Source organism: Gallus gallus, chromosome 6, assembly GCF_016699485.2.
Source record: "Gallus gallus isolate bGalGal1 chromosome 6, bGalGal1.mat.broiler.GRCg7b, whole genome shotgun sequence".
Classification (NCBI taxonomy): domain Eukaryota; kingdom Metazoa; phylum Chordata; class Aves; order Galliformes; family Phasianidae; genus Gallus; species Gallus gallus.
Window position 1 is genome coordinate 3,765,164 of NC_052537.1, and position 24,526 is coordinate 3,789,689.

The 24,526-nt window shown below is 43.5% G+C and overlaps 1 protein-coding gene across 5 annotated transcripts in view; it reads right to left on the bottom strand.

The window, feature by feature from the left end:
• Positions 1-24,526, bottom strand: part of CDHR1 (cadherin related family member 1) — a 52,515-nt gene that overhangs the window by 25,641 nt on the left and 2,348 nt on the right. The window contains exons 2-9 of one of the 5 annotated variants that reach the window (XM_046942773.1): positions 24,430-24,492; positions 21,635-22,587; positions 9,192-9,287; positions 4,680-4,825; positions 3,793-3,843; positions 2,387-2,476; positions 1,868-1,954; positions 365-481 (exon numbers count right to left, since the gene is read on the bottom strand). In XM_046942773.1, coding sequence (XP_046798729.1) covers positions 365-481; positions 1,868-1,954; positions 2,387-2,476; positions 3,793-3,843; positions 4,680-4,825; positions 9,192-9,287; positions 21,635-21,707 — 660 coding nt within the window. In that variant the 5' untranslated portion in view covers positions 21,708-22,587; positions 24,430-24,492. 5 annotated transcript variants of the gene reach the window in all.

Consider the following 24,526-nt stretch of genomic DNA (forward strand, 5'->3'; position numbering starts at 1 on the left):
TGCGTGCTGGGCATCACGAGGAAATCCAAAGGGACTGATGCATCTCAAAGCTGGGGCTGCGTACAACGGTGCTTGCTCCTGAGTCACTCTCAAAGCATATGGGCACTGGAGACTGAGCTCAGTGTAGGGAATCCACCCCTGGCCACCTCCAGATGTTGCTCAGCAGCTGGCACTGGCCAACTTTCCACCTCACCTCTCCACAGTACCCTCCGTTCCTTCGGACGCAGCAGAGTGAGTGACTCTTCTGTCTGAATGCTACGCGTCTTATTTCAACGACCCTTGAAGTCACACTTCTATTTGACCTAAGCTGTGCTACTGAGATGCAATTCTTCACCTCCTCCAGTTATAGCAGAAAGCTTTGTACCTTGGCTACCACGACAACAAAATGCGTTCTTGACTTCTCGTAGTCCAGGGTGACCCCTGATTTGATGCGCAGGACACCGCTGTGACGATCTATTGTAAACTTATTAGCATGGATGTTCTAGAGGAAAAGGGAAGGAGAAACAGCAGAAGATTACAGGGATGGAAATACAATTGCCATAGGGATTAATCTTTTATTTCACCTACTAAGGGAAAAGACTAGAATAGTGGAATGGCTTGGATGAATAATGAATTCGATGCATTTCACCTCTGCGTGTTTATGAACAAGTCATGAACCAGCCGCAAGCCTTTCATTATTTAGAATAAATCAGTTGGCTTCAACGTGGATTTTAAAAATCTTTTTCATAGTGAAAAGACACCTAAAAGACATCTGATTTTCAAAAGGGCCTAAAAATGTCTCTCTCTCCTTACGGAGAGAGTCCATAAACACAACTTCGGGTTTCCGTACACTGTGGTCACTGTCAGACAATCTTTGTTCTTTTAGTAGACATCACCACCCGCCCACAGGAGACCTTCTGAGCAACTTAAGAATTGTTCCAAAGGATGTGGTGGCATTTTTTCAATAAATAAACTTACTTAGTAATCTTTTTGTTACACAAATATATTAGCTAGACCTGGAAGCTTGAAATAGCTGTTCCTGGCTTCAGAGTCTATTGGGTTACTGGTAAAAGCCCTGTGCAAAACTGAATCCCGCACATATTACATTTTAATGGGCTCATAAGTGGTGAAATCAAAACTAAATTTCAACAAGGTGTTCTTTCTCAGTATGCCCAAGCTCTCAAGCAGATTACCTTTATTGCTATGTAAATATATTCCCACTTGTCTCCATACTATGTCTAAGGTAAATATTGCAACAAAATGGTTTGGGTTTTTTTCATTCCACTGCCTTCTGAGTAAGGGGAACTACAGCTCATCTGGAGGAAAACTCTTACAGAAAGAATGAATTGGAAGGGCATCCCATAAAAAGGTGTCCTTTTGGCATGCAAACGTCTGTTTGGCTTTAAATATGAAACCTTCTCTGTTCTTCCCCGGTGGGCGACACCTGGAAGGCTGGGTGCGAGCGGGTGCTGGCTTTGTCAGTACTTGGTCAAGACTTAGTACTCTATACTGTGGCAAAGGTTTCAGTTTTTCACCAGCCTGCCGCATCCAAGCACAGACAGGGTTTCCACGCGCTTTCCCTTCTAAAGAAATCTGTATCGTGCTTTTGAAATCCCACACGCACGCAGGGTTACGAGTTAGACTTGCTCTCCCATCAGCCCAAGGAAGGGACCGACGGGGGCTGTGCTGTGATGTGCAAGAGCGACAGCGGCAACAGCAGCTCCAACCCCTGCCTGCCGGGCTGTGCTCGGCTGCTCACTGGCAGTCAGTATCCATTTGCCAAAGCTTGCCTTCTTGTGCATGCTACAAAATTGGCCCCACGGCCGCTAGTAGCAGCTCAGTCCTCTGAATCTTAAATGAGAGATGAGTCTTGAAGACGATACCTTACCTGCAAGAAGTAGGTGATACTTCCTCCAGAACCAGTGTCTCTGTCCACTGCCTCGATCTTAAAGATGCTGCTACCAGAGGGAGAGTTCTGTGACCGGAAAGAGGTACTACAGTCAGATAGAAGTGGCAAACCAGCAGAATGCTCAGTTTTCACTTCTTGTAGTTCAAGGAGGCAGAGAAAGGGAGTGGTAGAAAGAATATAAACAAATGAGGGAACCAAACAGGGAAGAGATTGAAAGTGGAGGAAACCGGAGCAGAACAAGGAAGTAAAGCTTTCTGGAATAAACAGGTCAGGAAATCTGCTAAAATAGAGTGTACCCTATTTTTACTGACATCAATTCTAAAATCAGATTGTGGAACTTACCTGCTAAATAGCATGCCTTAAGTCTGTACCAACTCTGGCCAAACCCCATAACAAAAGAATGCGAGTTAGTCCTACACATCTTGTGACTTCACTGAAAACACACCAGCTCCTCTTTACATTCTGCTGAAATATATTATGCAAAGAAACTTCACCAACCTCTGGGACTTGGACTATGTAAGGTGTATTGATGAACTCCGGGCTCTCATCATTAGCATCCATTACAAGGATCCTAACTTTCTCTGAAACCTGGAGTGGAATGTGAAGAACACATTATGACTCGAGCTGATTTACAACACAAACCCGTTCATTTGATTACTAACGTGCAGCCAAAGGTAATGAAAAAATGTATCGTAACACAATGTCTTTGCACTAACAAAACTGCGCATGTAAAAAAAAAACCAACAAAACCAGAAAATCACAAAAACCAGAACAAGCTGTGTGGAGAACACTCAGGTATCTCTAAACTAAAAAAGGAGTCTTAGAGCACTTCATAGGTTACAGATTGGGGCTAACTTTCAAAAGTCATCTTTCTTCTTTATGGCATTGAAGCTACCATGATACATTTTATGGGAGTACATAATAGACTGTGTAAAAGTTGGTACCTGACAGCCAAGAGTATTAATTAATATCTCATTTGATATCATCTTACTAGTTCAGTAGCACGCAGAATTTGGATGTATGAACGTGCTTTTAATATTTAACAATCTAGCCTGAACAATATGCCTTTTTAAAAAATATAGAACTGAAATATATTTGATCAACAGAACTTCCCAGATTTCTGCAAAGCGGGCATGGAGATATTATCCCATTAATAGCTATTTACAGAAATGGTGAGAGCTGTTGTGCCTGTAGGATGTAGATGTGCCCCAAACATGGGATAATCTCACTCCATTTGTTTGAGATGAGGAAGAGCTCTAGAATTATCCGGTTTTGGGGGTAGTTAGAGGGTCGCACTGTTGTGTCACCTCTAGGGATGAAGCCCAGGTGCTCTTACTGGCAGACTAATATCCTGACCATGAGAACATCTATCTGTAAACTAAAAATGCCAAGCAAATTTGTAGAACTAGGATTGGCTGCTTGTGCCTCATATAAGCTCTTAATGATTAGACGTGATCAAAGCTGTGTTCAGCAGCAGACAAGAAGACCACCTTGGCCTCAGCAAATCTTCTTAATATCACACCAGAGAAACATTGTGGGGGTGGAGGGCCAGCCAGCTTTTGCATGTCTAACTCTGGTTCCAGTCATGTTATGCTTCTCGCCAAAAAAATCTTCAGCTCTTTCTTAGTTATGAGTCCCACTGAGCTGACAGTGAAACTTCAGGGGAAGCTGCTGTTATTCCATAGCCTACTAAGTCAAGCTTTCAGCTCACACGACGCTGTAATTAATCTCACAGAGCCAGAGCGAGACCTGAGTTACTGGCGGTCTGGTGCCTCTTGAATCAGGAGGTAAGGCTCTAATGAGATTATGTTTTCTGATAAAATGAGATAGTCCCTCAAAGGTAATTTAATGAAAGGAGGTACAACTGCAGGGTGAACAGTTTGACAAGTGGAATTAATACTTACTGTACTCAGGCCGTCTGAAATACTGACAATAACTTCAATCTCATCTTCTTTCTATAAAACAGTAACATACATTTGTTAGATGGTTTTGCTCTTACTAGAGAAGGAACTGTGGACTTAAACACATCTCAGCAGGTACAAGAAAATAGCAACCAATACGACAAGACCACCACAGCAGAGGCTAAGGAGACCCCTCAGAGCCTTCTGGCTCCACGGGCTTTCTGGAGAATACGGTCAAGAGACGGCTGCTCTGGGAATTCCTATTGCATTATGAAGTGCCAGTGAAACATCAGTCACCTTTGTGAAGAAATACTTCCTAGAACAGCATTATTAGCTCAAAATTACTCTGTGTTAGTGTGCAATATTTTGAAAGGTTTATTCAGTATTGTGTTGTCTTTACTGCATGGGCTACACGATGGATGATGTCTGTGCTCCCAGAATAAAGTTGCCTTCAGTCCGCTATTGCTGGAAACATCTTGAACTCACGTGGTAAAGGGTTAAAGGAGCGTGACATAACCAGAAAAGCGTTCTCAGACATTGCTTATGTAAATTTCTACTTTCCCCTATGACAGGAGAGTTCCAAAGAAATTCAATTGTGTCGGAGGATTAAAGGACTGTTCTTGATAGTGTGCAGGTGGGGTCAGATGGGAATAAAAAATTAACTCTTCTGGCAAAAGCTGAAAAAAAGTCCGCAGTTGCCACAATTTTGTTCATAGTGTCAGTAATTCGAGTCAACTAGAAAACAACCCAGTGGGTGAATTATAGCACCTCAGAATAACAAATTACACATGAGGTGCAAACAAGTTGGCATTATCCCTCAAAGACATCGATCAACTGAAAGTCAAGGTAATTCCACGACAGCCGAGCGAGGTCATCTCACTGCACACTACCTCTCTGTCAAGTTCCTCGATCAGCGTCACGTTTCCAAGGTTCCCATCAACAGAAAAGTAGCGCCTGGATCCAGCCTCGTAGGTCAGGCCGTACGTCACGGGATCTCCTTCCGGATCGGTTCCGTTCAGAGTATACACATGCGAACCTGAAAAATCGGCCAGTGAGCACTTCCCCATGGTTATGTCAACAGCAAATATTTCATCAGCCTGCTTCCTAGGGACTTAGCCATCCTGCAGGAGGCAAAGCTTCTGAGAATCAAACCTACTGCAAAGTACGGGCATGTGGGCAGTTCGGTGGTTCCAACCGTCAGCTTTTACCCTGATGGTTACACTGAATTCACCAGTGCCGTTTTCTCCCAGTTAGGGGCCTTTCCTGTACAGCTGTACCGTTTGCACCACAGCATCTATGCAGGTAACAAGTTCCTGACTATCAACCTAGGTGGGCCTGAAGTGATGCTGCTGTAGGACAAGGGAGACGATCCTGGCAGCACCGAAACATCCTTCCTCACACAAATCAGCCTGGGCCAAAGGCAGTGCTCCCACCGGACGAGGCCCAGGCTCTGGAGACACAGGGACATTTGTAGACTTCTTCCCTTTCAGAGTTAGAAGCAAAAGTCTTCCTTCCTGCTTAGCTTCCATTGTTACTTCTCTCTCATTAAATGCTCTACTTAGCACATCCACTTGTGAGGATACCAACGAATAAATTCTCTAAGCTCATCAATATATTTCCTTCACAAGCACAGGAAAGAAAGATTGTCATTTCTATTTTCACACACCTGAGAACTAAGTGCCAGTTTTCACAGTAAACTCACTCTGTTTATCAAAAGTGGTGATTTCTGGGGAGTTATGACACCCACGCTTTCAAAAGATGGTGTTTATTGGTATCAGTTTTATTAAGCTTGGCTGTCTGTCATTCTCCTGTGCGTTAATACCTTCATCCAAATAACGGCAAGCACTTCACAATTATCAGTAACTGAGCCTGATATATAAAACACCGTTGAGTAGGTTTCTTGTATGTCATAGCAGCCCACTGTGACTGGGGAGCCTTATCCAAGATACCCAGGCTACGGAGGTACAGAACGCAAACTGAGAGGGACGTGCAAGGACAGGCCATCTCACTCGTGGTTATTCACTTGCTCTCTACCTGCCTCACCAGGAAAGGCAATGAGCAATCAACACCAAGCCCGCAGGTGGCCACGGACTGCAAGCTCACCCTAGGGCAAGAGGAGCTGCTGGAGGACATGGACCATAAACCACAACCTCAAACCTACTCTTTATCAACCACTACTGCTACTGCTGCTTCCCACCTGAACCCTGGCTGACTTGGGAGGGGGGGTGGCCATACCAGAAAACTGCCTAGGAGCTGCAGGAGCCATGGGGGGAGCTTGAAGGATGGAGAGATCTGAAGCAGTCAGCCAGCCAGAGGCAGGCAGCAGGGAGCTGTGAACACAAAGAAGCGCTACTGCAAACCGCTTTCAGCGGGAGGGAGCACATATGTGGGGGCATGGGGAAAAAAGAAAGAAGAAAAGCGAGCATGAAAGGCATGCAGAAATCTCCAAAGCTCAGAAGATGCCTGGACATTCAGAAGTGAGCCCTTATGAGGGTGCTTCGATCCCTCATTTTGCATCTCTTCTCAGCGTTCTGCTATGAGGACTTACAGGATTAATGGGGTAAGATGAAGCAAACAACCTGAAATAGCATCTCACGCGCACTGGAAGACCTCGATTAGGGTCACATACATCTTGTATGTACACAGGCCAGTCTTTGCCAAGAGCTCAGCACCAAACATCCCTACCTGCCCCCACTGAGCAGTCACACAAACTGCAGCTGCTACTTTAGCTCATTCCTTTTCCCATGGTTCTTATATCTGCCACTGGAAGGGACTGCTGTTCTGGCCCCTCTGACAAGAAGGAGTCTCACAGTCTGCAGCTCTAAATGGAATCTGAAGATACACAGGCAATTCCAAGCTGTCACATACAAATAGCAATTGCTTTCTTTACGGTAACTTATATCATAAGGTGTATAACCGACAGTCCACGACTACCTATGAGCAGACAAAATACCACAAGGGAAAAGAAGGCCAGGTAAAAGATGACACGAGTGTGATAATGTGCTTTTCTTGAACTTGGCATGTTCTTGCAGCTACTGCACTTCTTCCTACAGCAACACAGATAAACCATTGCTTCCCTTCAGTGCTCTGAAATACTACATGGCTCTCACCTGCACATGCTGGGGATCGGAACTAATACATAGCTCATAACCTCAGCAGAGCCAAAGCACTTCTGGAGGTTGATTAAAGCAGCTGCTTGTGGTGTCGATCCAGTCAGACACCGACTGCGGATAAGGCACAGCCAAATAAAGCATCCTCCCAATGCTCCCACTTTTATGAGAGCACAGAGAAGACCTAATGCCAACATGCCTCTGCATTTCTGCAGCACCAAGCCTGAGCGAAGCTGCCCAGAATCAGCCATACACAAGCTTCAGTGCCTGTTTTGTCACTGATCATCCTGCTCAAAACTCTAAGATGACTGCAGGAGCATGGATACCTGGAACTGCATGTGGACACAGGAAACCAGAATCCTCTTTCTTTCACAGTAACAGCTTCCCCTGCACTGTGAGATCCTCACACTGACCTGTGGCCTGGCTCTGGCCCTCCCACTCTGTGTAGTGATGGGAGTTGCTTCTCTCTTGACTTTTGAAACACATTTATAAAGCAAACAGCAAGTACAGAGCAGCCAATGTAGATGCATTCTGGCCAAATCCAGCAGTCATGAGCAACAGCAGCACTGCAGGTGGGGCAGCTGACACAACCCCTGATCCCTCACGGCCATACAGCTGTCTGGGCATGCACACTCTCCTTTGCCTGCCTGCAGCTCCAGACAAACGCACTGGGTCCCAGTGCTGGGGCATCACTGCTACAGGGAGCGCTGCCATTGGGACAAACTGTGGCCCTGCAAGGGGGAACACCTCTGACTGTGCCACCCTCAGCTTCCCGTCCCCATGCAGGTGGCTGAAGGCACAGCAGGGAGTAGCCAATGCTCTGCAAAGGCCTGCAGGCCAGCAGCATGCCAGGGACAGAGCCCAGTGGAATGTAGGGAGCTGCGCTGCCTGCAGTGCAGTGGGGGCTGGCAGCCATCACCCACATGGATAGGGTCGGGTCTCACTTTGTTCCAGTAAGCACCTCACATTACAAGCATTATCTACATGAGTAGGGAAGAAATCTCGCTGGCCAGCCTTGCTCCAGCTACCAGCAAAGTTGTTCTGATTGCTGAGGCTGAGCGTGGTTTCCAGGCAAATCTGGACAAAGGCACAACACGAATCTCAGCCTCTTGGCCTGCATGTGCTGCTACACTGCTGTTGGCCCCCAGCTGAGGCTTCCGCCTAAGCCTGGCTGAGCTTACAGCAAAGTCCTGCTGCATCATAAGCAAGCTCACTGCCCGTTTATCTGCTGGGTGCGTCACTTCTATGCTCTGTGATGCTTTCTCCCCCTCCGCTTCTCTGGTTGAAAAACAAGAGCAGAAGTTGCTGCCTCCCAGCCATCTCCTCCTCACCTCGAACACACCCAGTGTGAATCTTGGCTGGCAGACACTGAGATCTTTGAGCAAGCCCCAGGCACTGAGTGTCTGGCCGTGGTTAGGAAGCCTGTGCCCTCAGCCTGCCCTCAGCCCTGTCTCCACTTCTGCCTAAGCCCTGCCAGGGGAGGGGTTGGGTGCAGCCGTCTCCCTCCTCTGTGCACAAGGGCAATAGTAAATGGGTGCTCCAGTACTCCACTGACAATAGCTGAGTACTTTTCTTTACAGATAAATGAGCAAAGCCTAAAGAAAACCTCCGTGTTATGCCTGGAGGTCTTCATCACAGTGATTTAATATACGTAACATTTTTTTAGATGATAGGAAGTTATCCTTTTCCCATGGGAAATGCTGATCATTAATCATCTGTTTGTTCCAGTCCATTTTTAAGTGCAATTACAGTTTAAAAAAGAAATGCATAAACCCACCCACAAAACATTCCGAGTCAGAGAACGCATCTGTTTTTGAATTTTCAGTAAAAAAAACCTGAACTTGTTTAAAAAGAAACAGCTGCTGTTACCAAGCAATTCTCACTCTAAGCAGAAATGTGTTCTACCACTTGTGCCGTACATGAGGAACGTGGTAACTTCATAGATAACCACGCTTCTCACTTTGCAACGTACAGCTTGCTCTTATCAGGGCTGACAAAGTTATCAGCGACAATTTTGTGCTCTCTTCTCATTAACACTTACAGCACTGATGAGAAGATCCCAAAGGTCTGAGCTCTGATGCTGTGAACAGATTCATGGACCAAGGAAACGGGAGCAAAACGTCACGCTTTAAATTACAGCTGCAACTCAAATGTGCCGCTGTAAATCAAAAGCTTGAGGAGAAAACCCACAGTGTTTAACACCACCTATGAGAAGATGCACGTTGCCAATCATGAATAGAAGAGCAAACGGCTTCAGGTCCATACTTTAACCATACACGTTGGAATACTGACCAACAGGTGTGTCCTCGGAAAGGCTGAGAAGTGCCATGTTCCCATTGGTGCTCCTGGCTCCGTTATCGAAGAAATAGGGGGCATAATTTGCCTGAACTGCAATTAAAACAGAAGGCAAAGAAAAACACGTCATCGGTGGCAGTTACCTAGCGATTACCCGGCGCTCAGTAAACAAGAGCTCTGTGGGGAATACTACAAGGGCACAACGTACCCACTGCTGCAGCGCACTTTCAGGGTTCTACCTGCACAGGCACTTTCAATATGATCGCATCTACGTGCTACTGTGTGTTCAAACAGCAGCCAACAGAGAAGAAGAGCACGCAAAAAAACATCGAAGGAGCCAAACCAAGCAGCAGGATCACTCTAAGAAGTCTCAATCAGCCCTGGGCATCTGCAAAACATTAACCCTCCTGGCAATGCCCGCACACCTCTCCCTGCACTGCACACGCAGGTCTGAAGCGCTCCCAGTGCCTCAGCACTTCTCCTGGCGCTCTGAACACATTCTGCCTTAACGTTATGCCTACTGCATGAGCGATTAGCCAGAATTAAATTGTTACTTACTTCCTGCCAGACAACAGCAGAGTTTAAGAAAACAAAAAAACAGAGAACAAATTAGTGGAGTGCCTACTGATGCTGTTAGCTTCTAAACAGCCCATCTGAAACAAATCTACGTAAGCACAGAGGGGAACAATTGCACAGGGGTCAGCAGTCAGCACAGAAAATATTTCAGGACAACATTACCACATCAGTAAGGATTACCACAGGGCTTAAGGTTATGTCGTACCCTCCCATATTCTTATTTAAAGCGATCATTGTACTCACCCAGGCAAACGTGCACCAAACTGAGAAATAAGGAGGGGATGAAATGCCTTACATGCTTCATCCCACCGGAGAAGGGGACAATTTCTTCTCCGTTTCAAGGATTTTAATTTGTTTTGCTCTGGAAGGTCCAGGAGAGCGTCCTTCAGGCTGATGCAGTGGAGAAATGTGCGAGAGGCAGTAACAGATGCTAAGATGTTAAGAGGATGACACGTCTTAATTTCTGAGGAATTTAAAGAAGCTCCTTCCTACCACCCGATTAGACCAATTACTTTGCAGGGAGCTGTGGGACTCGTTTCTCACACAAGACTTGGAGGAAGCAGCATGCCTCTCACAGGTTCGGCTGCTGAGTTTGCGCTGTCCTAACGTGAAAGTCAGAGAAAAGGTGAATCTGAAGGTTGCTTTCTTTGCGATGTCTCTAATTCCCTAAGCCAGCCCTCTACTTCTAAGAGCCAGAAGAGGTTTCTCTTTGTTTCATGTTTGGAAATTACAATAAACCATAAAGGAAGAAAATCTAACACAAGCAGCAAAGAGCAAATGCCATTGTTCCTGGCTTAAAGGAAACAATTGCATTTATGATGGCAGAAATACACAAAATTGCATACTAAAAATACAGAAATCAAAAGGTCTTTTGTTTGTTTGTTTTCTCCTTTTCTGTGGGTTGGTATGGTTATTTAATTCTTAAATGCATGCATTTCTGGAAACACCTTACATTCAGCAAGCAGTTTCTAACCAACACACCAAAACTGTGGAAAAACTGCAAAAATAGCTTTTCTTTATTGCTTTGGTTCTCCGCACATATACCTATCTGCATTAATTTAAACTATACGTATCATCCAGTTAATCGTAGAGCTAAAAAGCAGCCAGTCTGAGAGGCTGATGACAAAGTTTTTGGCTACTGGAAGGAACTCCCTCAGTGGCGATGCCTCCGGGTCAGAGATGCTTACAGAGAGGGTTAGCTGTTTGGACATCACCTGAGGCAAAGCGCTTGTCCTTTAAGTATGCCTTCGTGGTGTTTTGGTTCTGCTTTTTGACTAACAGCATGCATGAAAAAAGTGTTGGAAGAATTAACCAAACAGCTACCCCTTGCAGTGGCAAAGAGAGAAAGAGCCTGGAAAGGTTCCGGAGCAGATAGGACGGACTCGCATTGGCTCACCGGTGAGTAGCAGCCATGACAAGACAGAAGCAAACCCTGGCTCAGCAAGGCACTAAATTACTGCCTGACAGAAGCTCAGAAGGTAAACCAAGGGAACCATTCCTCCACCTTACAGTGCCTTGCTCCTCTTCCAGCTCTCACTTAAGAGATCAGACCCGTGTTGTGACCCGTTGTGACTATTCTTATGCAGCAACGCGGGGAAAAGCGCTGCATCGAACCATTGTTTGGCTGCAGCAGTGCCCCGCGATGTTCAGAGGAACCTGCAGCAGGCAGCTAAGGAGAACGCACGCACTGACAAGGCATTTGAATTCACAATATGAGGATCCAACGTGTGGGAGAGAATGCACGCACAGAAGGGAGACATCAATTTAAGCCCCGTTAAAGATTTAAGCACGCCATCATTCTTAACAATAATACCGAACCGCAGATAAAGTAACAAAAAGCACTTGCCCGGTGTCCAGGAAGAAACACAAATAGCACCTAAACTTCTACTCGCTGCCTCTTCAGCCCTCAGTTTTTTGCTCACTTCTTACTGCCGCCTTTTCCTAGGAAAAGGGAGAGTGAGCCCTGCAAACCTGCAAAACCCGGCCGATGTGCTTCTGCGCATGCCTAGTTGATGCAGCTGGGGCAGCTGAATGCAGTTCTGCATTCAGGCAGAACGTTTTTTTTCCTGTCAGAAAATGTTCTTGCATTAAAGATAATGCAGTTTACGGAACCAGGTTGAATTTGATGGGAGGAGAAACGGCAGGAGGGGCTTTCAGGACAGCGACGTTTGTAGGAGTGATAAAATCCTACTCTCTACAGAATAAACTCTATAGAATTAAATTTCCATTTCACAATTTTTTAGAGTACCGAACGGCAAGAAACAAAATAGAAGTGTCCCTCTCGGCTAGAAGCACCCAGCACCCACCTCCACCCGAGCTGACGGCAAAGCACCTGGAGATAAAGGCTGCTTTCACATGGAGGCGGCCCTTCCACCTGGGAGCAATACCCTCACCGATGCCTCCCTGGCAGCATCCACTCGGCATCTTCATGTGAAGTTCTCACCAAGCTGCTGTTCCACCAGGTTTTGGGTGCTTGCATGCAGAGTTTAAAAGCGAGGGGAAAATAAAATTAAAGAAAAACGTGATTATGCTCCACTGCTCTGCTTTATATTAACTGTGCAGAGTCTTCGTATTTTATGCCTGCCTCCATTTGAGCTAAAGCCTCCTTTGTTTTAGTCTCTGGCCAGTTTTGCTAAGTAATGAATTTCCCACTGGTGTAATAACTGCTCCAGCTTCTCTTTTTCCAGTGTTCCTCCTCCTATGCTGGCTGCATGCAACATTAAGTGCTACCTCAGGGCGGAACATTCTGCATTTGTTATATGTACATGTGTGTAAATAAATTCAATACAAACAGTGCTGCACGCTTTATATAAACCTCAGTGTGTGCAGAAAGAGCCCAAATTACTCTTTCGCTTTCCCTCTCTAAATCAGCTGCAAAGAGGAGCAGTGGGAGCAATCAGCCATTTCTGCAGGCATTTTGTAGAGAACGATTCGCTCAGAGTTGCTTGGATCAACAGCCATGAAGGAGAGAAATGGAGCCTAAGTCATGTTCAAGACCCTTCTTTAAATTCTCCCTATTTTCAAGTCTCTGGGTGCAATAGGGAAGCACTTATTTACCACTGAAGTCAAGGGAAGGGGAGAAGGGTGGCGCACCGACACGCAGCAGTAAAGTGGACACCTCAACAGCCCTGAGCCTGATGCAGCTGCAACCACAGCCGCATTGTTTCTACCCCTCAAAATCGACCTCCAGAGGACCAAGAAATGGGTCAGACTGGGCACATCGCCACTCTCCACCCACGTCCATAACATAAGGATAAAAACAATGGCGGTGCAAATCTAGGAACAAGCAATGATGGCTATTTCAGATGACTGTTTTCAGTTGTCATGTTTCCACAGACTTGCATCTTCCTATTGCAGCACCAAAGGTTTTTGTTGCTGAGAGAATCTATGGGAAGCGTGCGGGGATCCTTAGCGCTGGACCCCGAGCAGCCTGATGGCAGCACAGCAAAGCCTCAAGTTCCTTTAGATCCCCTCCACCATCCATCATCATCACAGTTTTCTTCCCAGCTGTAAGGAAGTAGACTCACAGTACCATTTCATAGCAACAATAGCAAAAAAAAGAAAGAGCCTTATGATAACAGGAGTTAGATCTAATCAGAGATATGTGCTGGTGACGGTGGCAACTTGATACTTCCCTGTTACGAGAACAAAAAAGTCACTTCCTCTATAAAGTTTACGTACCTCTCCACAGCCTGTTCCCGTCACTGGATATATGTAAAATCATTAAAACAGTATGGAATTTTTTGATAGTCTTGGGGGATTCAAGCCAATAAATGTCTCTTTCTTTTTCTGACCGTGTTCCTGTTTTATGATGAATTGAATGAGCTTAATGCTTTTATGTCCGAAATAAATACTTATCTCACAGTTACACTGTTACTCATGGGGGTCTAAGTTCAATTTTCATCCCTGTGACAGTTTGTGAATAATCAGCCCAAGTTTGTTAAAATCAAATTTAAGTTATCAAAAGATAGCAACTGATTTTCATTACTGATCTGGGCCAAACTTACAAATCTTTTGCAGCTCAGGAATAGCAGGGTAAACAAAAGAGGGGGAAAATAACATTACCAGTGTGTTCTACAGAAAGCATTACTGTACTGTTTGGTTTGAGTTTAAAGAATAGCATGCGTCAATACCCAGCTGACTACACACCCTTTTATATTACAATTTCACTGAGCAGCTATGCTAAGCATCGGTAATACACAGAGTGGGAAAACCCGGGGCAAAACTAGTAACTCAGCTGATGTAGGAAGACACTAATTCCCCCAAAAGACAAAAGAGTAGCATTCCTCATCCTTAAGAAGAAATAAAATTTATTTAGAAAGATGAATACGAGCATCTGACAACAAACATTATTATGTCAATTTGATTCTTCTTGCAGCATCCTAATTTGGATAACAAAATGAAAGCACTCAGAATGGCTGATTGCTTTTGAAGTTCTTGCACAAAGTTTGGGAAAAAAGCAAAATGTAACAAAACAAAAAACAACACCACTAATTTAAACTTGCACACGGACAGCAGTTTCTTTGGGAAAGAAGCAGCACTTTGTCCTGCAGCATATTTACCTGCTTAGCAAGGGGGCTGAACTAGACCATGTGTGTCCAAAATTTGGATTGCCTCGGCCACATGGAGTGAAGAGAAAATCTGGCCTTGGCCCACGTTTTAATTATGTGATATAATTATGTATACAAGTAACAAAACTTTTAGCATTTTTTTTTTATTAAAACATTTTTAAAAAGGGCAAAAAACCCCATAAAATGAGAAAGTTATTTGACCTTGTTTTTTTGTTTGTTTCTTTCTGCTTACCTTCACAAGACCTCAGATAGGCAGGGATCTCCTGTGAGATACCCTTACTTCTACTGCCAGCCCTTAAATGAGGTCTGGGAAGGGGTGGATCCAGCCCTTCAGGTCACTCAGCTGCATTGCTTGCACCTGAGCTCCCGTGGGCTGCCCCTGCCTTCCCACCAGGTGCTCCATCACTGGTTCAGGCCATGACTTAGCATTTCCACTACAGGTATGATTGTGAAGAAAGCGACATTTCTCTCTGGTAAGAGAGAGCTTATAAAAGTCTGTTTGTAGAATAAATGAATTAATAGAAAGAAAATGCATCTGATATGTCTAATTAAAAAAGAAACAAAGAAAACCCCCCAAACTGGAAGTCTACCTACAGTAAAACCTGTACTTGCTTTCAGTTCTATTGAAAAGACAAAAGAAAGCTAGAAGTCTTGTTTCAGTAACTGCCAGCAACGTGTTCTTGTGAGGTTACATGCCAGAACCTAGAGGAGGAAATGCTTCGTTGTTCTAACATACACAGAGTGAAACCAGGGCATGGAAGTATGTATGTTCAATATTCTAAAAGCACAAAATGCTAACGGATTAGTTTGTCCCTAACTCCTCAAATAGCCTGATATAGTTGAGTCAGAACAAAATCTTCTCTTGCTGGGGACTGTTTAAAATGCCAAACTCTATAGAAACGTCTAAATGAAACCAATTATCACTCTCCCTGAGCCCCAGCTTGCTGGACATCTGATAATATTTCTGCTTGGTACTGTGAGAAATGACTCACTGTTCTGCATCAGGACCCAACAAAAGCTCCCCAGCTAGCAACGCCCACACAAGGTAACGTCCTGTGAACAGAAAGTACCCAGGGCTCCCTAGGACAAAGAAGGTGGTCTTAAAAAGAGAGTAATGCTGTTCTGTGTGATCAGACAGCCTGCAGTTTCACATACCACAGCACAGTCAACGCCAAGCTACGGTTTTGTACAGTGCTATCATGAGGCAACCACAGCAGTACAGTCCGTATCTCCAAAGAAATCAAGAACTGACAACGGAAGGAAAACAGAGGGAGAGCAGGACACACATTACTGATTTGATTGTTTCCAGGGCAACTTTCAAATAGATGTCAAAACGCTTCCCAACAAACTTTTTTTTTTTGGTTGTTTTTCCCAGATAGGTAAATTCATGCATAATGAGACCATTCCTAGGAAAAAATGCCAATCTGCAACATGAGAATCTCAGAGCACTTGCCTGCATGACTTACCACAAATCGCAGTCATTGGCAGTGGGTGGTCACGGAGTAGGTTTGGGGAATTCCTGGGATGGAGCAGCAACTCCCACTGCTTCATCTCAGATGTGGCTCTTCCTTATTACTGCCTGCCAAAGGGTGTTTGTGATATTTGCAGAAATAGTGCTGCAGGTAACTGGGGCATGGAGAATTCTTAACGCGGCTAGTAAGTAATTAAAGTTCCCATTAAGCCATTGCGTTAGCTTAGAGGCTTTTAAGACCACTGAAAAATTAATTTACAATTCAGTAATTGCAGTCTGTAGGAGCTACATATTGCTCTCCTCATTTTGTTTTGACAGGGACACAAGAAGAACAAACAGACGCTAAAATATTCAGGTGGATTTAGATAGTCTATATTCACTTGAGCAGCACGATCTCTAATGAATGTGGTGCCACGGAGCATGACACAGATCTGTGTGAAGGATGCCATTTAGCAGCAAGCAGACAGTCCAAGTTAGTTGTGAAAGAATAACAACTGTTCATTTTCCCTGCAAAAATTGTACATATATCTCAGAGTTTGTGCAATTGGGGAGTGAATAATGAATAAATCAAGATTTTATCATTTACTCAGTGTGGCTCAGAAAAATAAGAGAAAAGGAAACAAAAAATAATAGAACTTGTCACGGCAGAATAAGGAAAAGTTCATGTTTGCCCTGTAAATTTTATGGCAGGCGTGGATGCCATGGACGTTACTGTATAGACGGCCTGTTTACAAGGCAATAGCATGACTTGTTGAATCAGAAGATGTATGAAAATTAAATATATTTCTTCCACTGCCACGTGTAACCAAAATCAGCTTTTTAGTAGAAGAAATGAACAAATACAAAGACCGCAGGTAAACTATGGCCCTGACTAGAGATCAGCTCTAGACCACACAAGCAATTGCGCCACTGCAGCTGATGCGGTCCCTGGATTTTACTCAGGTAAATGCGTGGCACCGTGGTTGCTGATAGGTCTTCCCACAACTTCTGTAGCTGAGAATGCAGATGTGTGCCTTTGCTACTCTAAGTGGGGAATCCCACAGCTCAACTACACTCAACACTATGTGCCAAGGTAGTTACCTTGTTAGGATTCTGGAGATCTAACTGTCTGGGGCACACCTTGGATGTCTGTAACAAGCGGCAACCTAAGCAACCAGAGGCCCATACAGCAAAGCTCGTCCTTAACCTGAAAGTTTGGAATACGAGATATATTTCAATAATTTTTCTATCTGTAACACGAGACCTAAAAACTTGGCTTCAAAGTAATTTACTTTACCTCAAAAACACATGGGACTATCACTCTGTTCCCACCTAAACTTTCCGGTAACTATCAGTGGAGAAATTTCTACACAGTCAACAGTCCTCTAAATATACTGGTTTTTAAAGCAAGCAGTTCGGCCTGGAAAAAGCCCACAGACAGGCTCTTCCCCTCCCACTACTTTATAACCAAGTACTGTAGCACTGCATTGTTCCCCCCCACCCCCCTTTTTTTTTAATTAACAACCTGTTAGTAAATTAAATTTATAGGACTATATAGTGAGAATCTCGACAACAGACGTCAATTTGAGGACTAAATACATTTCACTTCTCAGACTTAAGGATCTTATCTCCAACCTAGTCAGTCTTGACTTAACTCAGTGGCAATCTAGGGGATTTGAAACATCAAAAGTGGAACTTACAAGGCTAAGATTAACCATGCATATAGTCATTTCCCAGACTACCCTTTGCTCAAGTATTTTTTCCTCTCATCTCATCATCCGCTCATCTGAATACTTTTACAGAAGCAAGCAGCATTAGTATATATTTAACTAAGAAAAGAAAAAAAAAAAAGCTTATTTGTTTAACCTTAGTACAACCAAACAGCTTCAAGACAAGAACCCAGTGACAACAGCCATCATTCATTGTTTCCCATATAATCAAGAATCAATAACCAAAAGGTTAGTAAGTCGAATGGAATGTTTTAAAGAGGGACTTGTGGACGCTGCTGCAGTATCCATCTCATTCAGAGTCTTGATTCAAAACATCTGTTACTCTGATAGCATCTGTAATCAGATGGACTTCTAAATGCTTTTTGCATGAAATCATCTTTCTTGCCAGGCATGCTTACCTCTTGGGCAAAACTCTGAGATGAGAACAGGTTTTAGCTCTGCACAGTGAGCACACCATACAGCCAGCACCGACTATGCCATATTGCTGCTTGGTGAGACAAATGGGAAATTTTGTACTTGAAAACCCACCTTGCAAAGACAGTATTATACAGTGCACTGTGGCTGCAGGATCCAATTATAAGAGCATGCTGCAGACATCTGATTTCCAGAACCAAGGCAAGTTGTATTGGCTAAACTCACCAAGTGGCACTCCCAGAAAATGTGCCTTTTTGTCTCTCAGGTTGAGATCAGGGCTAATGACCGAACAACATCAGAGAAACAAGGAGAAAAGCTCTCTTCTGCCACTGACAGACCTTAAGTGTCACCTTGCTTGTCAGCTGAGGGAAACCCTACTGTTGTTTAGCTTTTGGATTTGGAAATCTTATAAACCAGGGTCTATTAGTGCTTTGAGTGCATTACACATATCACAAGCGTGTAAGCACACTAACATGGTTAGAAGGTTGCACACGTGATCCAGTTGTAGACACTTCATCACTATCACTCTCTGAACAAGCACTTTGTGCATAAAAACATTCAAATGTTTGGTCTCGTATGTCTCCTGCACAAGGCTTAAACCCTCTCCTGTGAGTATCTGTGCTGCACTGCTAGCTGTGACTCACCTGCTCTCCAGCAAATGTGCTGCATGCACTTTGAGCCTTTAACATCAGCTGGGCTTGGTTTGACAGCTTCTTGCAATTACAGAGGTTTTTGTGAGTTTGCAAAAGACAGACAAGTTATTTCCAGTTTAGGATTTCACAAGGCATTGAGTTACCTGGTTTCTCCGATTATGCTTTTGGAGGCTGACTAGAAGGCACTGAGACGGTATGGTGCTTATCCTACTGCAAATCTCTGGCCTCAGTCATACCCTTGTTGGATACCAGCCTGGAAAATCTTGAATTATACCCCCCAGACCTGAAGACACTCACAGCAGAGCCTCGGAGACATAGCAGCAGCCGAAGGACTGAATGATGGCTCGGACAAATGCACATCCACGTACCTTTTCCGTCAGATTTCACCAGTGACACCACGAAAACACAAGTAATTTGGGGGAACTCCTTCAGTGCCTATAGACCTGCTTTAAGATGAAAATATGAAGTATGATGAGACAGTTGGGTGCTGGAAAGCAACTTAGCCAACCAATGCCCACCAGAAGCCTTACAATCCAAAATGGCTGCTGGGAACTTGAAGTCAGAACCAACATACTTGCACATGTTACTTAATGTAGGAACAAGGAGTTCTTTTTTCTCCTTACCAGCACCTAAGCAAACACTTCATGAGTACTGCAGAGAAAACAGCAGAGACAACTGCTCAGATCCATTGAGGGAAAAATTAGTCCATTTGATGAAAAAAAAAAAAAAAAGAAAAAAAAAATTGACTTGCGAAGGGATTTTCCCCTCAGCTTCAACTGAGGAGAAAAGAAAGTCACAGCTAACTTTTAGCAGAATTCCTCTCAAAATGGACTTTGGTCAAATACAGATAGAAAGCAATCCACATTCACCATCTGGCAACTCTGCTATATCTGTCTGGTAGGTCAGTTAGCAGCAACGCTGGACAGAAGAGAATCAGGCAATATCTCCAGACTCACGCTCATATCACCAGGAGCCTCCCACTCAGCTTTAACAAGAGCATACAGATCTGCAAGAGCATGAATTCATGCCTCTGCTTTCATGTATCATCTGACTAATCATCTGTAATGACGTTACCAACACCGGATTTTGGTTTTCCTTAGAAGATACAGTCATAGGAAGCTGCCATAGTACCCCATACTTTGGATTAACAGAACTTCTCCAGAGCTAAAATCTTGAAACTGGCTACACCCAGACCCTCGCATCAGCTGTAGACCAGAGTCGAGACAGCAGAGGAGTCAACAGCAAGAATCCCCAGTACACCTCTGGGGTTATAATCTGTACAAAGAATATGTAACTTTGAGTCTTCTGGTGTGGAGTTTGAAGGGAAAAAAGCAACTAACTGCTTGTGCTCTAACAGCCCCTCTCAGCAGCAACTATTTCTGTGCCCCCAACTGTTCACATCTGTAGTAGCATATACAAGACTGATTTGGTGTCAGCTGATAGTATTAATCTCAAAGCAAGCAACAAGAACATGGATCACTTAGCAAACAAGGTCAGACTAGGATCCAACATGTATTCTGGGAAGCATAAAAATACATCAAAAATATCTTTATTGGAACTTGAAAGCTGTACAGTCTTCATGCTTGACAGCCAGATGCACACAAAAACACAGGATACAAACAAACGCACGTGTGAACTTGGACACAGTGAATTTATTGCTTCACATAAGCATACAGACTGTGGATTCTGCAAAGCTGCTGAGTAAATATGTTTCTATTCAGGTAAAGCCGAAAACAAACAAACAAACAAACCATGGATATAAAGGAAATAATATGAAAAACAGTTGCCTGTGAAGCGAAGCTGTGATCAGATGGTAACTCTGTTCCACCACATAGGGAAAATGGTTCAGGAAATACAAGTCTGACTTGAAGGTGAGGAATCACCTTCGGGAAGATGACAGATGACCTCTTGATACCAGCAAGCCACGCAAAAACCCTATTTGAGCAGCAGTTATCACAGTCAGCACTGAAATAGCTTGAGGAGTCCTGCTTTAGTTTGTTCAGTCAAGACCAAGGCCTCACTGCCATGACATTTTTATCTATTTGAAGAGCCCTTACCCCTAGGTTGAGGCTAGCCTGAGAAGCTAGGTGAATAAAAATATCCAAGTGCATGGGTGATGTTTAAAGACCCCAAGCATTTCTGTAATTATGTCGATGGTCTTGGAGGCTTCTTTTGCTATCAGAAACAATGCTGCCCGAAACAGAACCAGAGCCCGGAATATGCTGTGAGGAGGACAAAAAGAAAAATCTCGTAGTGTTTTACTAACATAAAACAAATGGCCTTAACTCACGTTAGAGAGCAGAACCCCTCATACCTGTTAATAGTGCTTTGCACAGAGCTGTAGAGACGTGGCCACATATTACAGATTAAATCATGTCTTAAAATATGTCACATCCAAAACACTTTCTGCATCACTGCTATTGCTGACACCTTTTGTGACATACAAAAACAATGTAAAGCTTAATGTGTTTGCCCAGTGGTCAGAGTAACTACTGAACGCAGCTTTTCCATCAACCTTGGCTCATCCTGTGATGACCAGAGGATCCCTTTTATCCTTGATATGAAAACACTACGTGCAGTCAGCTCACAACTAGGAAGCCAAGGGTCAGATCTACCTAAACTCAAAAAGCAATGAAGTGCAGTAACAACAATTGCTCAGCACAATAGAAACGCTGACAATAAGAGAGCACAGCCACATCTAAGTGCCCGTTAACTTCTCTCCAGGGAAATGCTTTTGCCTGAGTGAGTTTACAATAGGCATCTAACCATTCCCGTTCAGCTCCCCCGATTAATGAACGGCACAGAGACCATTTCTATCGGACTGGAAACTACCTTAGGGAAACAGAAGTTTTCCTTCTGCTGAAGGTAAAATTACTATTGGCAAAGTTCAATTTGCCCAAGAGCGGAAAAGCTTTCCACTGCACCTCATACTCACTAGACGGAAAACCAAGCTCATAAACCTCCAAGCAACTCTGGTTTGAGAACTCACCCCGGGCACAGAAATAACAGCACAGTCAGGGGACAGGTACAAAAGGACAGGAGATACCTGAGCGAAAACTCCAGTGGTGATGACAGGAGACAGCTTCTGTTTCTCTCTTTTGCACGCAGGTATTATTCATAGCATTTGCTTAATATCATGCTTCACTTCAATAAACAGAACTCGCTGATCACACAAATCAGGCGCTTGAACAGAACGACTGCCTTCTGGCTTCAGAATAAGATTTAATCAGATTAACCTCAGCATCCTTTCAGTATGTATAATAACCACCTGATTACATTCTTCTGGGAAGTTAAAGAACAGCCCTCGTGCTTTTAAAGCACAGTTTGTCCCCCAGAGGAGATACTGAGATGCTTAGGCACTGTATTTGGATCTAGTCCTTCACAACTATTTTAACAGCCCACTCATCTAGCTTCTCAGCCCCTTCTAAATCACGAGTTCATTTTCACTTACTAGAAATCCACTTACAAGTGGATTTCAAGCACTGAAAACAAACGCTACAGGAACAAGTTTGTCACGTGCCTAGCTACAGACAGAAAGCTTTTGTCAATAAGAAATTACTCAGATAAAATGTAAAATACAAACATATATACCATTAACCTGAAACAACAACATCAGACTTTTTCCATCCAGAAGTGCAAAACAAAGTGTTTCAGCCAGCCCTTGTTTGCAGGGCTAAATCCCTGTTTGGTTAAGAGGAACATGCAACAGATAAAGTCTAGTAGCAGCCAGGCAGCTCTGCCTGGCTCATCAGCTGCCAAGTTAATGATAACAGGATGAAGCCTGAGAGAATGCATAAATATTGACCAAAGTAGCAGACATTCATGCACTATTTGTGAAAAGAGGACCCTCAACCAAGTAAAGCACTGGGACACGTTGGCAGACAGATGCTCTGTCTGCTCATTTTAGCTGCGGAAGGGGTCCGGGAGCAAAGAGAGGTCTTGGTGCAGCACAGGGCTTGCATTTCCTTATTTGCATTGGTGTCATTCTGGAATGCGTACCTGTAAAACAAAGACAGAAAGGAGAGAAAAATGGAAAGAAATGTTTAATTATAAGTGCTTGCAACGGCACAAAACATTCGTGCCTGAAACTGAACCGTTAACGTGGGCAGGCTTAGGTTATCAGTTATCTGAAAACAAAAAGGATAAGACAGCAATTTTTTTTCTTCATCGCTTTGCTGGAGATTACCCATTCCATTCAGCACTGGGGCTGATAGATTAGGAAGGGCTGTAGGCACCGGCTAAAGGAAAACTGCAGAGGAATACAAGGATTTCCACTTAGTTCACCTAAGTGCAGAAAGAAATGAAGGATTCCAAGTATTTTATCAATGGAAATGAATTTGTAGGAAAGTTCATCATGAAACTACTTATCTTGAAAAATTGGAAGAAAGAGAAAAGGCTATCGATCACCTTCAGTGTCTTTAAAGCTTACTGAACGTTCTTAGCTAGCCATTTTAATGTATTTAGAAGCATATGACTTCAAATATTGTTACTTTAGGGAGCAAACCTAATTATTATTGCTTTGAATCCTAGATCTATTCATGGTTTAGCTCTTTTACTCGCATCTTACTGAAGCTAGTGATATTATGGACATATAGAAAGAATCAGTCTGGTCTTGGACTAGGAAAGGTGCTGAGCAACCGTAGTAGGGATAAATGAAAATGCACAAGATGGTTAAGTCAGACAACTGTTATACACTGAAAGCACTGATATAATTGTAGAAAATTCCAGTAAGTGCTTTCCTGATTTTTTCTGAGGAAATGAATTCTTTCTGATTCTTTCTGGAGGAAATGAAACCTTCCTTTTGCTATCCAAAATAACGTAATTAGAACATGAAAATTAGACGTAATTCTTCCATCATCTGCCTGAATGAGAAGACAACCTTCAGCTTTCTCTCGCTTTTCATCTGCTTGTGCCAGCAAGTGAATGGAACCATTTGCAGTATTGTTCAGCTACACAGTGTTTTCAGTCAACAAAAAAAGCACAGAGAGCAAATAGCAACTCCATAGATAAAAGTAGCTATATTTGACTGACATTTCACAGCAAAGCACCAGTCAGTAAGAATATGAGGCTAAAAAACCCCACCATAAACAATTAGGTTCAAAGTTGACTGGAAGGGTAAAATCACCAAACAGAATACTTTTAAAAGGCAACAAAACGTCCTGTCCTCACTCTGAAAGCTGTCAGTTTTTGCATTTCCCCTTAGAACAAGCAATCTCAGAAGACTCCTCTTCTACCCGTGCTTGCAGGGAATGCATTTGGCTTGAAAAAGGCCTTGAAATTCTCAAATGCAAGTACACTCGTACTTGACAAGTCCAAAGACATTCGTACTTGCAGCAAATCCAACTTGAGGCAGCTCTTGGTCCAAACAGCATTGCAAGTTCAAAAATTGAGTTTTCTATAATTAACACGATTACGATTCAGGGTCAGTTTCTCAAGATATGGCAATATATTCACCCGCAGATAGTCACAGCATGGAGCAATGCAAAGACACCATGCAATTGCACTTTTGTAGACCCTGTTCTTGTCAATGAGGAACCATGCTACAATACTATACTTCCTGCCCTCACAACAGCAGAACCACCTTCTACAATGCATGAATTGATAGAACGCTTTATGCTTTGGTCAGACTATCAGCTTTCTCCCAAATGTTTTACACAGTTAGCATTTTACAGCATCTTTTCCAGTCTTATTTCTTCAATTGCAAACACTGAAACATCACGATTGAGAAAACAGTGTCTCAGTTGTACAACAATGGTAATACTTGCATGGCAAATTCTGTTAAGCAGTGTGATTTTATCTACAAGCGTTATCTAATTGCAACAAAGAAAATTCAGATATTACCTTTATGCACTTTTCTGTTCATTTTGGTCAGTTTTAAACAGCAGCCTTTTTTAACATTCCGACCTAAGAGTGAAAAAATAACACATTATCAAGGGAA